General features: G+C 39.6%; 1 protein-coding gene across 8 annotated transcripts in view; it reads right to left on the bottom strand.

Annotated features, from left to right (window-relative positions):
• The window catches only part of senp6a (SUMO specific peptidase 6a), a 179114-nt gene that overhangs the window by 128199 nt on the left and 34954 nt on the right, over positions 1-15961 (bottom strand). For all 8 annotated transcript variants that reach the window (XR_005941294.1, XM_041173392.1, XM_041173372.1 and 5 more), the window contains exons 2-3: positions 12974-13073; positions 7191-7245 (exon numbers count right to left, since the gene is read on the bottom strand). Coding sequence is in view for 7 of the 8 variants with exons in the window: in XM_041173392.1 (XP_041029326.1) it covers positions 7191-7245; positions 12974-13073 (155 nt within the window). In the remaining variant the exon portion in view is untranslated. The remainder of the gene's footprint in view (positions 1-7190; positions 7246-12973; positions 13074-15961) is intronic.

Here is a 15961-nt window from a genome sequence, read left to right as displayed (position 1 = left end):
TCTATCTGAAACGTTGCCTGTGAATGGAATACTTCCTACTTCACATACAGTGTCACTATCATACACTCCCAGGTCCGATATAGATAGCATAATTAATTGGAAAGCAAACCTCATTGGAATAATGTGCCTTAACCAAGGAATAAGCTCAGATGACAACCTCCATTGCATCAGAGTTAAATTTTCCCTATTTCAAACAGTCAACCTGTGATGTCTTGGAATGAGACAGCCAGAAAACTTAGCATTATTCAGCTTAGAGTGTTTGTCTTAAAGAGCTGAAGTATTGCCTTGTTGAGAAGACAGTGTTCAAAGTTGTGTAATATCTGAAAGATTATTGATGAGTTTGTCAGCTATTGCCTCCAGAAAATCCAAATCAGTTTGAAGCATTTCATAAAGACGGTCTATCCTAAACACTATATTACACTTAACCATAAGCTCTCCTTTAGAGGGAAGCCAAGGTGCACTGAACAAGATTTTGTTATTTGTTGAGATGTACCATGAGCATGTCCCAATGTTAAAAATGCTCATCAATATATCGAGGTTGCTAAATAAAGTACAGAAAATGTTTTCTTGAAACTTCAAGAATGCAATACTTTGTTAAATTCTTCATACTGGCAATGAGAGAAGAACTGACCCAAATCTTGGGAGAAATATCTTTTAGAGAGCACATGCACTGTTGTAATGTCAAATTATAATCAGTCATACTTAAAAGGTCACCCTTACAATTCCTCATGTTATTGACCTGTTTCTATTGTAAAACAGTACAGAAACTAATCAAAAAACCAATATTTCCATATTAATAATGGTCTATTGTGCTCGATTGGTTTTGCGCACAGCTCATGAATGTACGAAAAGCATGATACAGAAATCCTTTAGTGAAAAGGTTGCACACCTCATTACGTTGGTGAAGATTTTTAGCAGGGGGCAAAACCAAGATGTCTGGTCGCAGTAAAACTGAAGGGAAAGGGCGTGCCAAGGCCAAGACTCGTTCCTCCAGAGTCGGTCTCCAGTTTCCCGTCGGCTGCGTTCACCGGTTGGTGCGCAAGGGTCACTGTCTACCTGGCTGCCATCCTCGAGTACCTGATGATTGAGATCCTCGAGCAGGCCGGCAACGCGGTCTGGGACAACAAGGCCGCATCATCCCCCGCTACTTGCAGCTCACCATCCGCAATCACGAGGAGCTCAACAAGCTGCTGGGAGGGGTCACCATAGCCCAGGGTGGGGTCCTACCCAACATGCAGGCTATGCTGCTGACCAAGAAAACCGGCCACCCCAGCAAGGTTTTTGCTTGAAGTGAGGAGATTAGAAAAAGATCATTACTAAAGCACTAATGTTGTGCAGAAGCTCAGCTCATTAAGATACTCGCTCATCTGAGGCTGATGATCCAATGTGCTTTTTAACATATCAAATAATAGTGACTGTTAATTTATTTTTAAATATGTATTTTCAGCCCACTCAGATTTTCAAATAATCTACTTAGGGTAAATACTGCAACTTTCGAATCTTATAAAGGAAACAACCTTGCAATTAAGGCAGGACAAACTTGCTGTGAGCTTGAGCGATAAAAGTTAGAAGGTAGAATGCATAAAAGGCTACCCTATGAAATGCTTTCAAACATTACTAAGAGCAGTTGGAATACTGTCTTCCTTCACAGTGCTCTAGTGTGTTCTTTGTACTCTTTTATTTAAATGTAAGTTTTAACTTCATTCCAATGCATCTGAAAATGTTTGAAATAAATATCATGCACAAAATAAAGGTCATACTACATCAACATTTACATAATGCCTTCAATTTGTAAAACGATCCCAAGGTACTTCACAGAAGTTTAATCAAATAAAAAAATTTACATAGAACCAAAGTTGGAGATATTCTGCATTGCAACTCTTCAAAACCTGGACAACTTTCAGGCTTAGGCTGACGTATGGCACAAATATCACTTGCCACCTAAGTGCCAGGCAATGACTATCATCAACAACGGAAAGAATCTAACTATCTGTTCTTGATGTTCAATGGTATTACCATTGCGGAAATTACCCACCATTAACATCCTGGGGTTGTCACTGACCAGAAACTGAACTGGACTGGCCATATAAATACTGTGGCTATAAGAAGTCAGGTGCTGACAGTTCTACAAGTGGGTAACTCACCTCCTGATTCCCCAAAATCTGTCAACCATCTGCAAGGCACCAGTCAGGATGTGTGCATATTCAACAACACTCAATAAACTCAACACTAGCCAGGACAAAGTAGCCCACTTGATCAACACCCATCCACTGCCTTAAATGTTTACTCCCTCCACCAGCGGTGCACAGTGACAGCAGTGTGTATCTTCTACATGATCCACCTGCAGTGACTCATCACAGATCCTTCGAAACCTGCAAGAGCAGCAAGTGCATGGGCTCCCCTCAAAGTCACAGGCCTTCCTGGTTTGAAACTATATTGCTGTTGCTTCACTGTTGCTGGATCAAAATTCTGGAACTCCTCCCCTAATAGCACGGTGGGTGTATCCACACCAATGGTCTACAATAGTTTAAGATGTTTCACCATCGCCTTCTAAAGGACAATTTGGAATGGACAAGAAATGCTGGTCTTGCCAGCCACATCAACATCCCATGAACAAATAAAAAAAAATGCTGCATCTGTTCTAATAATATTGCATCCTCTTGCTCAAATCCGCTGAGCCTGGATATCAAATGTTAAATGTTGCACATATCTAACAGACCAGAGTCCAAGGGATGAAGTGGAGACGCTAAGCCGTACCTTAACGGAAAGTGCCCTAAACCAAGCTAGATGCCTTTTTTGTTGAGGAATATCACTGGTGCAATGAAACTGCTCCACAAGCCTCAAGTATTTATTGCTTTATAGACTAGGCCTGTCAAAGGTGAAAGAACAAAAAAATGCTTGTATCAAAAATGGACAATTTTGTTAGATTAAAGATTATTGTTCTGAAGTGACGGCAAGGAGGAAATAGACTCGCTGGGCTCATCAGCTTTTCCTGATATATATTAATGATCCAGATCTTGGTGCACAGGGAACAATTTCAAAGTTTGCGGATGATACAGAGCTCGGAAGGAATCAACAACAGAAACAGTTATACTATAGATACAGCCTAATAAGAAAGCTGTTGAGTGTGGTCACTTCAGGACAGTAATCTTAATCAATAAAATTGTCCAATTTGGGCAGAAAATGCGTTTTTTGCAAAGTCACAAAGTGCAGTGGTGGGCGAGATTCTAGAAACAATTATTCGGGATTGATTCAGTAGTCACATGGAAAAATATGGGTTGAAATGGAAGAGCCAGCATGGATTTCTAAAGGGGAAATTGTGTTTGACTAACTTGGGGTTTTTTTGAAGAGGTAACAGAAAAGGTCATGTGGGTAATGCTATTGATGTGGTGTACATGGACTTTGAAAAGGCATTTGACACAGTGCCACACACCTGACTTGTGAGAAAAGTTATTGTTCATGGAATAAAAGGGACACTAGCAACGTGGACACAAAATTGGCTGAAAAATAGGAAGCAGAGAGTAATGGTCAATGGATATTTTTCAGGCTGGAGGAAGGTTTGTAGTGGAGTTCCCCAGGGGTCGGTATTAGGACCCATGCTTTTCCTGATATATATTAATGGTTGGTGCGCAGGGAACAATTTCAAAGTTTGCGGATGATACGAAGCTCGGAAGTGTTGTGAACTGTGAGGAGGATGCTGTGGAACTTCAAGAGGACATAGACAAGTTGGTGGAGTGGGCAGATAGGTGGCAGGTGAAGTTCAATGCAGAGAAGTGTGAGGTGATGCATTTTGCTAGGAAGAACATGGACAGACAAAATGAAATAAGGGATGAAATTTTGAAGGGGCTGCAGAAGCAGAAAGACTTAGGTGTATACGTGCATTGATCATTGAAGGTGGCAGGACAGGTGGAGAGAGCTGTTAATAAAGCATATAGTATCCTGGGCTTTATTAACAGGGGCACAGAGCACAAGAGCAGGGAGGTTATGCTGAATTTATATAAGACACTCATTAGGCTTCAGCTGGAATATTGTGTACAGTTCTAGGCACCATATTATAGGAAGGATGTGAACACATTGGAGAGAGTGCAGAAGCGGTTTACAGGAATGGTTCCAGGGATGAGAAATTTCAGTTGTGAGAATAGATTGGAGAAGTTGGGACTGTTCTCCTTGGAGAGAAGGCAGCTGAGAGGAGATCTGATAGAGATGTTTGAAATCATGAGGGGTCTGTACAGAGGAGATAAGGAGAAGCTGTTCCCACTCGTAAAAGGATCAAAAATGAGAGGGCACAGATTTAAAGTGATTTGCAAAAGAAGCAAGTGTGACATGAGAAAAAGTTTTTCACACAATGAGTGGTTCAGGTCTGGAATGCACTGCCTGGAAGTGACCTTGAGGCAGGTTCAATCGAGGCATTCATGAGGACATTAGATGATTATTTGAATAGAAACAATGTGCAAGGGTACGGGGAAAAGGCAGGGCAATGGTACTAGGTCATAATATTCATTTGGAGAGACAGTGCAGACATGATGGGTTGAATGGCCTCCTTTTATGTGGTTAAGATTCTGTGATTCTGTAATTCAGTGTTGCGATGTTCAAAAACTCTGATCTTTGCTCGGATGGTCACGTAAAAGTGCGAATGACTTCAGGATCTTTGTGGATGGATAAATTTGGGTGGCACAAATAGTTTTTCTCATCCCTAACTTGACTTGCATAAGAAATAGGAGGTGGAGACTATTTGAGCCTGTTCTGTTATCCAATCAGGTCAGAGTTGATCATCTACTTCAACTCCACTTTCCCATCCTATCCCGTATCCCTTGATTCCATTAGTATCCAAAATCTAATCTCTATCTTGAATAAACCCAGCAACTGAGTATCCAAAGCTCTCTGGTAGAGACTTCCAAAGATTCACAGTATTTTGAAAAAAATTCTCCTTATCTCAGTCCTAAATGGCCAACTCCTCATACTGAGACTGTAACCTCCTAATTCTAGATTCTTCACCCAAGAAATATCCTCCCAGGAACTCCCCCAGGAAGTCCTAAAGAATTTTAATGAGTTCATGTGTTACTCTTCTAAATTCTAGGAACAACAGGTTTAATCTACTCAGTCCCTACACATAGGGCAATCACTCATCCCAGCAATTAGTCCAGTGAATCATAGTTGCACCTTTCTAAGAGAAGTATGTTCCTACTGAGCTAGGGGTCTGCACACATTACTCCAAATGCGGTTTCACCAAGTCTTCCATCTTGTAAGATGATGGCTTGTGCTGCGACAGTCAACACTGTGTTAAATCTGGTCTCACCAAGGCTTTATATAATTGCAGAAGGATTTCTTTGCTCTTATACTCCCATGCCTTTGTAATAAAGGCTAACATACCATTTGCTTTCCTCATTGCTTGCTGTAGCTGCATGTCAGCTTTGTGATTTATAGGTCTGCATAAATATGAACATTTCCCAATCTCTCACCTTTGGAACATATAATCTGCTTTTCCACTTTTCTTACCAAAGTGGACAACTTCATACTTTTTCACATTACAGTTCATCGGCCACATTCTTTCCCACTCGCTTAGCCTGTCAATATATCCCTTTTCAGCCTTTGCTTCCTCCTCACAGATTACTTTCCCATTTGTATCAAGCTTGTATTATACTTGATCCCTTCATCTAAGTCAGGCTTGTCCAACATTTTCGCTCAGGGCCACATATGCATATTTTTCTCTCTCAAGGGACCGATGAGCAAATTTTGGCACAATGCTAAACTGAATTTCAAAAAAAAGCTGAAGTTTTAAGGAAAGAAACAATTACTGAGCAAAAGTACAGCAATGTCACAAATTATCAATTTAAAAAGTAATTAATAAAAATGATCAGATTGTGACAGGGTCACAGTGTCTATGTCCAGCTCGTTCCCAGTCTCAGGTTGCTCACTCACTCACCCTCACCCACAGAGCGGATGCGTGTGTGCGTGTGTTGGTCAGTGTGAGTGGGAACCTTAAAACGGCTCCCAAGGCAGATACATGAACTAAACCTGTTGCAAAGCAATACTGAACAGCAAAAATAAAAATCCAATTCTGTGTGTATTAATTGGACAACCTTTGAAATAGCACGGGCATTTGGTCTAAAGTTATAACAACAGCTCAATCACTGTAGGCCACCGATTTAATATTTAGATGGCCATAAAAGAGTTACAAAGATTTCAACTCAAATTCCATTACCAACTTGAGCAACAGGATGTAAGCCCAATCACAGCTGTTTAATTTTTCACATAACATGCATTAAAAAGCCTCAGTTCCAAAGACTTGTGCATCTAACTTAGGCTGGCACTTCAATGCAGTAATGTGAGAGTGCTGTCTTTTGGGTGAAAGTACTAAAGCCCCACCTGCCTTTTCAAGTGACATAAAGGATCCCATGGCACTTCATTTATTGAAGTGGAGGAGCAAGTTGTCCTGACCAACATTCAACCTTTAATTACCACCAAAACAGATTAACTAGTCATTCAGCCACAACCTGGTTGTGATGTTTTCTTAAAAACAGCAAATATGCATCAAAAATAATTCATTAACTCAATATTTTCAGAGGACATGGGGACATGATAGACGACACATAGGCACACAATTATAGAATCTAAGAAATTGACTGCACAGAAAGAGACCATTCAGCTAACAAGAGCTATTTAGCCCAATTGCACTTTCCAGTTCTTGATCTATAATCTTGCAGGTTACAGCACTTCAAGTACATATTCAAGTCCTTCCTAAATGCAGTAAGGGTTTCTCATTTCACGCAATGGGTTCCAGGTCTCCCCCATTACCTGGGTGAAAGAAATTCTCAACTCCTCTCTAATCCTTCTGTCATTTACTTTAAATCCATACCCCCTCACCATGCCTCAGCTATTGACTTCTCTGCTAAGGGAAATGTGTCCTATCTACTGTATCTAGGCCCTCCATAATTTTATTCACTTTGATTAAGTCTCTTCTTAGTCTCCTCTGTTCCAACCTGTATAGTTGTTCTCCATAGCTTAAATTTTCCAGTCCTGTCAATATCTTCAAAATATTTGTTCTTTCTGGTAAAACCAGTAAGACATTGAAACAAGTCCAATTTTAACGCAAAAGTCCCAAGATACTTCATTGCTTCCAGAAGAAACATTTACACTTTGTCAAAAGTAGCAAGTATCCTCAACGGTTTTAAGAGAACTAATTTTCCTACCTTTGGTTCTTCAGTTTTCATCCCCTCACAATCAGTACTCAGCAGGTTGGCTTCACTGTGAAGTAAAATTGTGTGGTTTACACTAAGTTTAAAATGAGAATTAAGCTTAAAAAAACACAGCCAACATCCATATATAAGATTTTGCTTACATCTGTTGGTAGCAGAAAATGTTTTTTTTCACTAAAAGCAGAATAAAGTACATACTGAGCATTAAGCTCAGCCTCAATGTGGCTGCATGGAATAGGCACTGCATTTAACCTGAAAACTTAGGAAAAATTTATGTAGCCTAAGGTGTGAGGGTGGGAGGTGGTCATTAGTAGGGGAGATTGGTGGTTCATGGCTCCCTAATGAGGACATCAATGTTCCCTGGCCAGCTTGAACAATAGCTTTTGCTGCATTTTCCACCCCTCCATTAATATACTGAACTACTATCATGGTTACTTGAAATGTCAGACTGCTGGAAGAGCACTCTTGTTCTGAAATGAAAACAGAGACAGCAGTATGGTTTTATTGACTGTTACACAAAGCTCCAATACTAGAGACAGGGTGCCACATTAAAAAAGCCCAATTAAACTGGAACTTTACCTATCTTCATTTTAAATCATGCTTTTATTCCCAATGGATTAACTTTGCCTAATCCATGTTCCGAGAGTCAAAAACTCTTGATTCCAGTAACATTTTTTTCTCTATTGTGAAATAGGGAAAAAGTGCATATTGCAAACACAAGAAGAAAAACAAAAATTCCCTCTGGAAATCCAGCACTTTGTTAAACTTCAAATAAAATGCAAGCAACACCTTAAGCAGCTTTGTGCCCCTCAGGCTACTTAATGTTTTTCCAATAATTTATATATATTTTTCTTTTCCCACCTATTTCCATTATTTTTAAATGTATTTCCAGCCATTGTTTTATCTCTATCTTTTAGCCTATTTCGATCCGCCCCATCCCACCCCAACTAGGGCTATCTGTCCCTTGCTCATCCTGCTTTCTACCCTTAATGTCCCCTTTAGCACATTTCTTAGCTAATATCACCACCATCAACACCTCTATGTCCTTTTGTCTATGGCATCTTTTGGCAATCTCCACCTATCACTGGCCCTCTATCCAGCTCTATCTGTCCCAAACCCCCTTAAACCAGCTTATATTTCACCTCTTTTCTATTTTTCCTTAGTTCTGATGAAGAGTCATATGGACTAAGAGTCAATGTTAACTGTGTCCCTCTCCGCAGATGCTGTCAGACCTGATTTTTTCCAGGTATTTTTGTTTATGTTCAATTTGGTTTATTTGAATACTTAATTTTTCCCCAAATTTACCACTTGAAAATACTAACACACTTGATTCTTGGAGTGGGTTGAGAAGAAGTGTGGTATGAAATTCTTCCAGTTTAACAGATTGATATCTTCACACCTAAAATAGCAGGACACAGGTTTCAGGCCATCACTCCTTCACCTGGAATTTTCCAATCTTGGCTAGGCTATCAAGGGGATGCACCAAATGCAAGAGAAGAGCTTCCCTAGAAGGAAGAGGGAAAAAGTCTGCTGGTACACTAGTCTAAGGCCATCCCCGCAGACCCCATCCACACTCGCAACTAGAGAGCAGTGCACTGGAAATGAACCGCAGTGAAAGGAAGAACACATTTAAAGTAGGTTCATTTGACACCACATATTTTAAAAGCCATCTGAAAGGATATGTGGTGACTCTGCTGCTAAGGATTTTAATCATGCTGCTTATTGGCTACTTAAATTACCTCAATGAATGTTCACAATTGAAGTAGCTTTCTTAAGAGGGAACCGAATTCCAAACTAAAACAAATGTAAACATTTTTAAAAAAGGTACCTCAAAAATAGTCAAAACAATGTAAATGAAATCAAAATAGTGTATTTACATATTACTTCCTCACTGACCGATATGGCTGCTATAGAATTAAAAAATACCTTAATTCCTTTTTAATTGTTGCACTGCTGAAATCACAGTTGTCTCAGTTTGTAGTCCAGTAGCTTCAAATTTATTTTGCTTCAATTTGATCGACAATCTACGTACATCATTGAAAAATTATGGATATCTATCCCTGTAATCCATTTAAAAGGCCTTGATGGCTTTCACAAACAGGTGGATGAAGGTCACATGAATACCTTCAATTGAGGTCATTATCTCACACATATACACACACAATCAAAGTTCTACTCGGTGCTTGCTTGTTAGACTCCCTTCACAAGGCAGTAATTCTACCAAAGAGCCGAAGATAAGTTAGGATGAGTGATACATGGAGTGGAGAAATTGACATTGGTACTATTTTGGGGTGAAGGCATTAGGGATTAAGAGATGCATTAGAGGACAACATCTTGCCTTTCCCCAATTTGGAAATTCCTCCTCTATGAATAGAGATGTAGGTGTATTAGTTCGCCTGTCACCATGTCACAGCAGTGTGAGGATAACAAGCAATGGAGCCCACATTCTCCAGCAATCATTCATTGCCCCTAGAACAACAACCTATAGTGTCTGGAATGAAACATCCCAAGGTACTTCACATAATAAAACAAAGTATGACACTGAGCCACGTAGGAGATATTGGGTCAGAAGATTAAATGCTTGGTCAAAGAGGAGGTTTGAAGGTGTGCCTTAAGAGGAAGAAAGCGAGGTAGTGGGGCAAAGAGGTTTAGGGAGGGTATTCCAGAGCATGAGGCCCAAAGGCAATTGAAGGCACGATCATCATTAAAACATTAAAATTGGCACAAAAGGCCAAAATTAGAGGAGCATAAATATCTTGGAGTGTTGTCGGGCTGGAGGAGACACAAGATAGGGAGGGCAAAGCCATGGAGGTACTTGAATATAAGGATGAGAATGTTACAGTCAACATATTGCTTTACTGCAACCCAATGTAGGTCATCAAGCATGCGGGTGGTAGGATTACCAAGTGAAGTACAGAACATGAAAGGGGAAAAATAGGTGGCATGTTTGTACTTATTTGTATTGATTTTCATATGCCACCCACACTTAAGACACTATTTGTGGTATGGAAATAATTATGAGGTTCAGAGGTGTTGGACTTAGTATTTGGCAGATTGTTATCCTGCAGGATATTGTATCTTAGCTGGACATTGTGTAATGGTGCACCTATGGACTATTTCTGGATAAATAAAACAAGATAAGAAAAATAGCCTCCCTCCTCTCTAAATACAGTATTGTGATCTTAAAACTGAATTCAGTCCTGGTATCAGTTAATCCAGAAACAATACACTGTGTTCCCATTAAAATTTTAAATTAGAATAAATTATAGTATGTCAGGGAAGATCATCATAATACATTTGATTGTTTGCCTCCATAATGCTGTAAGTTGCTGTTTCACACAAGCAAGTGCTCTGATTCCCAAATGTATGCACTCCTTTATCTCCCTTTTTTGAACCACCCTACCCAACCTACTTGCAAATGTTGATGTCGCCTCTGCTTCAACCACTAACTGACTGTTCCATTGTCACACAACCATTTGTATAAATAAGCTACTTCTGCTCACTGTTCTAAACTATTCCATTAGCTATTTATATAAAAAGAAAGCCTTATCCCACTTGAGGTGTCGCTTTTAAGGTTTTGAAAAACTAAGCCTCCAAACTCTTCTACTTTTATTATTTTTAGCCAAGCACACTTATTAACATTGAATTTCATCTACTTTTTTAAGCCATTCCACCACTTCATCAATAGATATTTACAGCTTCCTTTGCTCTTTAGAACTATACCTCCAATTTTAGAATCATCAGCAAATTTGTACGCCACTCAATTTTAACCAGTTTCTAATCCAATTTGCTACATTTCCTACTTTCACTCCCCTTCTCCAATGTCATTTAATCTCTCCTTTCCAGTATCCTTTTCTTTCCCCCTCCCCACCTCTGTACGAGCTTAAAACTTGTTGCATCTTTTACCTTTTCCAGTTCTGACAAGATGTCATCAACTGGAAACATTAACTCCTTCTCCCTCCATAGATGCTGCCTGACCTGCTGAATACATCCAGCATTTTCATTTTTTTAAAATTTCAGATTTTGAACTTCTGCAGCACTTGCTTTTGTAAGCCATTTGGGATGCCTTAGTCCCCTTTTTGTTCAAATGACTCTAATCAGTCTTTGTCTGTCAAAATAATAGTAAAGATTACTGGACCTTTGTGAATATACCCTCAAAAATTCTGAACATGAGTTCACTGCGGAAACATAGAGCTTGAACTTTTAGGTCAATTTGTCAGGAATCCTAAAATGTATGGCAGCTAGTCAATGTTACTTTAAAATGCCAAACAAAAGGGCAAAACTATTTTCCCTCCTGTTCAAAGTTTTGTGGGGTGGTGGCTATGCATTTCAAATTAAAAGTCATCAGGTGTCTTTTTCACTCTGATCCATCAACTCTCTCCCTCTTCAGGCACTGTACCCTAAGAGGACATTGGCGACTATGGACCTCCATGTTAATCTTTCTCCTAAGGAGTGGGTCATCTTCGTTGGTGATACTTTCATCCAGTATGTGAAGCTCTTTAAAAGATCATTCTTTGTCTACCTCGATCTCTTTTACTATCAATCTTTCCCATCAGCATCAGACTTACTAAATCAATAGATTTATTATTTGCCCAAGAAATTCCAACTGAATCTTCCTGATCTTGGTCAGCAGAGTTCTTCTGGTCTCAGATTTTACTAGCACCTCTTCATTGATAGTCTGACTTATCCAAGATATCTTCATTATTCGCCTCAAAAATCACAACTCTGCAGCCTCAATTATTCTCTGCAATGCTCCAAAGATAACCCAACACTGACTTCCATATGTCAAAATTGGCATGATGCTGCACTCCAAGATTCTCAGCTTTGTTTTCTTGGCTAATTTTGAATTGATCATAAAAGGTCACACAGGAAGACAAATTTATTAGGATCAACTCAAAATGAGATCAACCAACAGTCAACTGAAAAAAATATCTCCCCAAAAAAAGTGATGGCACGAGAAAGTGATGTACAAATTTGCAGATGATTCTAAAATTGGTGACATAGTTCTAAAGACCAAAGGAAACTGCAAATGGATATTGAAGAAGTGGTGGAACGGCTAAAAGAAAAGTGGGTAATGAAATTCAATGTTAGTAAATGTGAGGCCGTACATTTTAAAGATAATAAAAGTAGTAATATTTGAAGGGTTATGGTTCACAGAACCTTAAAAGCAACACCTTAAGTAGGATAAGGGTTTTTTTTGTATATAAAGCTAGTTTAGAACAGTGAGCAGGAGTTTACACAAATGACTCTGTGACAATGGAGCAGCCAGAGTTGGTGATTTAAGCAGAGGCCACATCAATATTTGCAACAAAAGGCAGGTTCTGATCAATATGTTTAGTAACCACTTGAATTTGCCAAATAATGTAAATGGAAGCTGACCATGCAGAAAGGACAGGAATAGAGCCAACTAATCTGTACAATCATTCGTACTAACACTTAGGTAACAATAATCGAATCAGCATGAGAAAGAACAAATGGAAAGGATGTCACAAATTGTTTGCAGGTGCATTCTGCAATCACTTCATCTAAATATACTGAGATATACTTGATTAAAAATGAAATTGATGGGAGTTGGATAGGCACAAATAAGAACAAATTGAAAACCCCCCCAAAAATCTGGCCTACTAGGAACAAATGACATTTCTCACCACAGCGAGCATTCAGCTTTCAATGGGAAATATTTTAAAAATCTGACCGACAAATACAACTAGGTCTATTTTCATGCAAAATAAACATTAGCCAGGAACCATTTGTTATAACTTAGACAATTATCTTACTCTTTTTCTGTATTCACAGGGCAGTCTTCTTCCTCTGTCTCTTCATAGCTCCATTTGCTCTTAAAGCCACAATCACTTTGAGTTGTTGACCTATCCAAAGCTGCAACAAAAGCAGAAACAGTTCATACAGATGAAAGACAACCGACCATACATATATAAAATCAGTGCACTTCTTGGGCATTCCATTTAAATCATTACCTCAACTCACTTGGTCATGTGCAGTGACAACACCTTTAACCACCAGCACTTCATCCTGCTGAAGTATAGTTCTTTCCAGGCATAAAACCCAGTTTGAGCGAACAAAATCAAGAATTGGACAGCAAGGTGCAGGTGTTACCAATATGTGAAAAAGTATTCAAATCTTCAGTATTATATACACTTCAAAATAACTTCTCATCCATAAAATCATCTTATGTCAACCAAGCCACTTCCTGAGTGTAGCTGAAACCTGGCTCAACCATAAGAACTCTACATTGACACTTCTGATTTGATCAATCCATACCTAAATTTAACCTATGCCTCTCCTATGCCCTTTTGTTCTAATTCAACCTCGCTTTGTATATAAACCCCCAAACATGACACCAAGGCCTTGCCGCCTTGAAAAGCGTTGGAAGTCATAATCAACACGCCATCTCCAATCATTTCATCTCATTCACCATCTATCAATTCTTCTCCTTGCCACAATGCAGACAGTTCCATGAAACAACTCAACAGTAGAATTGCTTCTACACTGTCCCTTTCAGCTCTCAAGCACTGCCATTTCCCCAATACAACACCAAACTTTGAAACCTTAAATCAAAGAGCTATGGGCTCGAGTGTGTCTGGCATCTGAACGCCACTCCCTATACACACTTCCCCATCTCCCCTCTCCCAACCCCCTCACCCACCAGTCATATGACAGCAGATCTGGCTTGATCACCTTAAACATCACTTTTCCTTCATAGTTGTCATCGTAGAATCTTACAATATAGGAGGCGGCCATTCAGCAGGTCATGTCTTTGGAAGTCCTTTGAAAGAGCTGGCCAATTTAGTCCCACATCCAAGTTTCTTCGCCAAACTCTGCAAATTAGTCTTAAGTACACATCCAATTGCACTTTGAAAATTCCTATGGAATCTGCTTGCACCAGCCTTACATGTAGCACATTGCATAACTTAACCAACCTTTGTGTGAAGAAATTTACTCTGATGTCCCCTCCAGTTTTACTGCAAACTACCTTAAATCCTTGACCTCCAGTTACCAATCCACTTGACAAATGAAAGAGTTTCTTTTTCTAGATCCATCAAAACTCCTCAATTTTGAATACTTGTCTAGGTCTCCCCTGAACCTTCCCTGCCCCAAGGAGAACAATCCCAGCTTCTACAATCTCTCCATTTGATTGAAGTCCCTCACCCTGATCATTGTTCTGCTAAACCTCCTTTGCACTTTCTCCAAGGCCTTGAGATCCAGTGTGTTGCTCAAATTTGTAAATACCGCAGCAGACATCTAACCAGAAATTTTGACGGTTTAGCATGATTTCCGTGTTTTTGTATCAATATTGTTGTTTACAAAGCTAAGCATCCTATGTAACTAACTGACTTGTCAAGTTGCCCTGCCAGCTTCAAAGAGAGACCTGGGTGTATACGTACACATTAAAGATGGCAGAGCAGGCACAGAGAGCTGTTTCTAAAGCATACAGTATTCTAGGCTTCATTAATAGGGGCATAGAGTACAAGAGCAGGGAGGTTATGATGAACTTGGATAAGACACTGGTTAGACATCAGCTGGAGTATAGTGTACAACACTGTAGGAAGGATGTGAACGTATTGGAGAGTGTGCAGAAGAGATTTACAAGAATAGTTCCAGGGAAGAGGCAATTCAGTTGTGAGGAAAGATTGGAGAAGTTGGGACTGTTTTCCTTGAGAAAGTTGAGAGGAGGCTTGATAGAAGTTCTCGAAATCATGAGGGGTCTGGACAGAGTAGATAGGGAGAACCTGTTCTGGCTGGTAAACAGATCAAGAATCAGAGGGCACAGTTTTCAAGTGTTTTGCAAAAGGAGAAAAGGTGAGGTGAGAAAAAATGTTTTCACACAGCAAGTGGTTAGGGATTGGAATGCCCTGCCTAGAAGTGTGGTGGAGGAAGGTTCAATTGAGGCATTCAAGAGGGCATTGGATGATTATCTAAATAGAAACTATGTGCAGGGTTACGAGGAAAAGACAAGAGATTGGCACTAAGTTTAAATGCTCAGAAAGGTTGTGCAGACAAGGTGGGCCAAATGGCCTCCTTCTACACCATAACAATTCAGTGATCCAGTCCCAATATCCCTCAATTCCCTTAATATCGAAAAAAAATCTATCAAACTGTCTTGAATATACTCAACAACTCAGCATTGACAGCCCTCAGGGGTTGAGAGTTCTAAAGATTCATAACTCTTTTGAGTGAAGAAATTTCTCATCTCAGTCCGAAATGGCCGTCCTCTTATCTCAAGACTATCGTTCCTAGTTTAAGACTCTGCAGGCAGGGAAAAATACCTCTCAGCATCCAACTGTTAAGCTCCCTCAGATTCTTACATGTTTCAATGAATTATTCTGAACTCCAGGGAATAAAGGCCCATTTTACTCAATCTCTTCTCAGAGAGAAAACCTCTCACCCTAGGAATCAAAGCAGTGAATAAAAATTTACTTTAGATTAGGTGGCAATTGCAACTTTGTGTTCATGAGTCACCATAGAATCTTGCAGCACAAAGGGAGCCATTTGGTCCATCATGCCTGCGCCATCCCTTTGAAAGAGCAATCTAACTAATCCCACACTGCCCGACTCTTTTCCCATGGCCTTGCAATTTTTTTTCCCTTTTCAAGTACTGATCCAATTCTCTTTTGAAAGTTACTTATTGAATCAGCTTCTATTATTTTTTCAGGGAGTGAATTCCAGGTCACAACAACTTGCTGCATATATAAAAAAATTCTCAATCTTCCTGGTTCTTTTGCCCATTATTTTAATTCTGTGTACTT

The sequence above is a fragment of the Carcharodon carcharias genome, chromosome 2 (genome assembly GCF_017639515.1).
Source record: "Carcharodon carcharias isolate sCarCar2 chromosome 2, sCarCar2.pri, whole genome shotgun sequence".
NCBI lineage: Eukaryota > Metazoa > Chordata > Chondrichthyes > Lamniformes > Lamnidae > Carcharodon > Carcharodon carcharias.
This window is presented reverse-complemented; position numbering and strand designations above follow the sequence as displayed.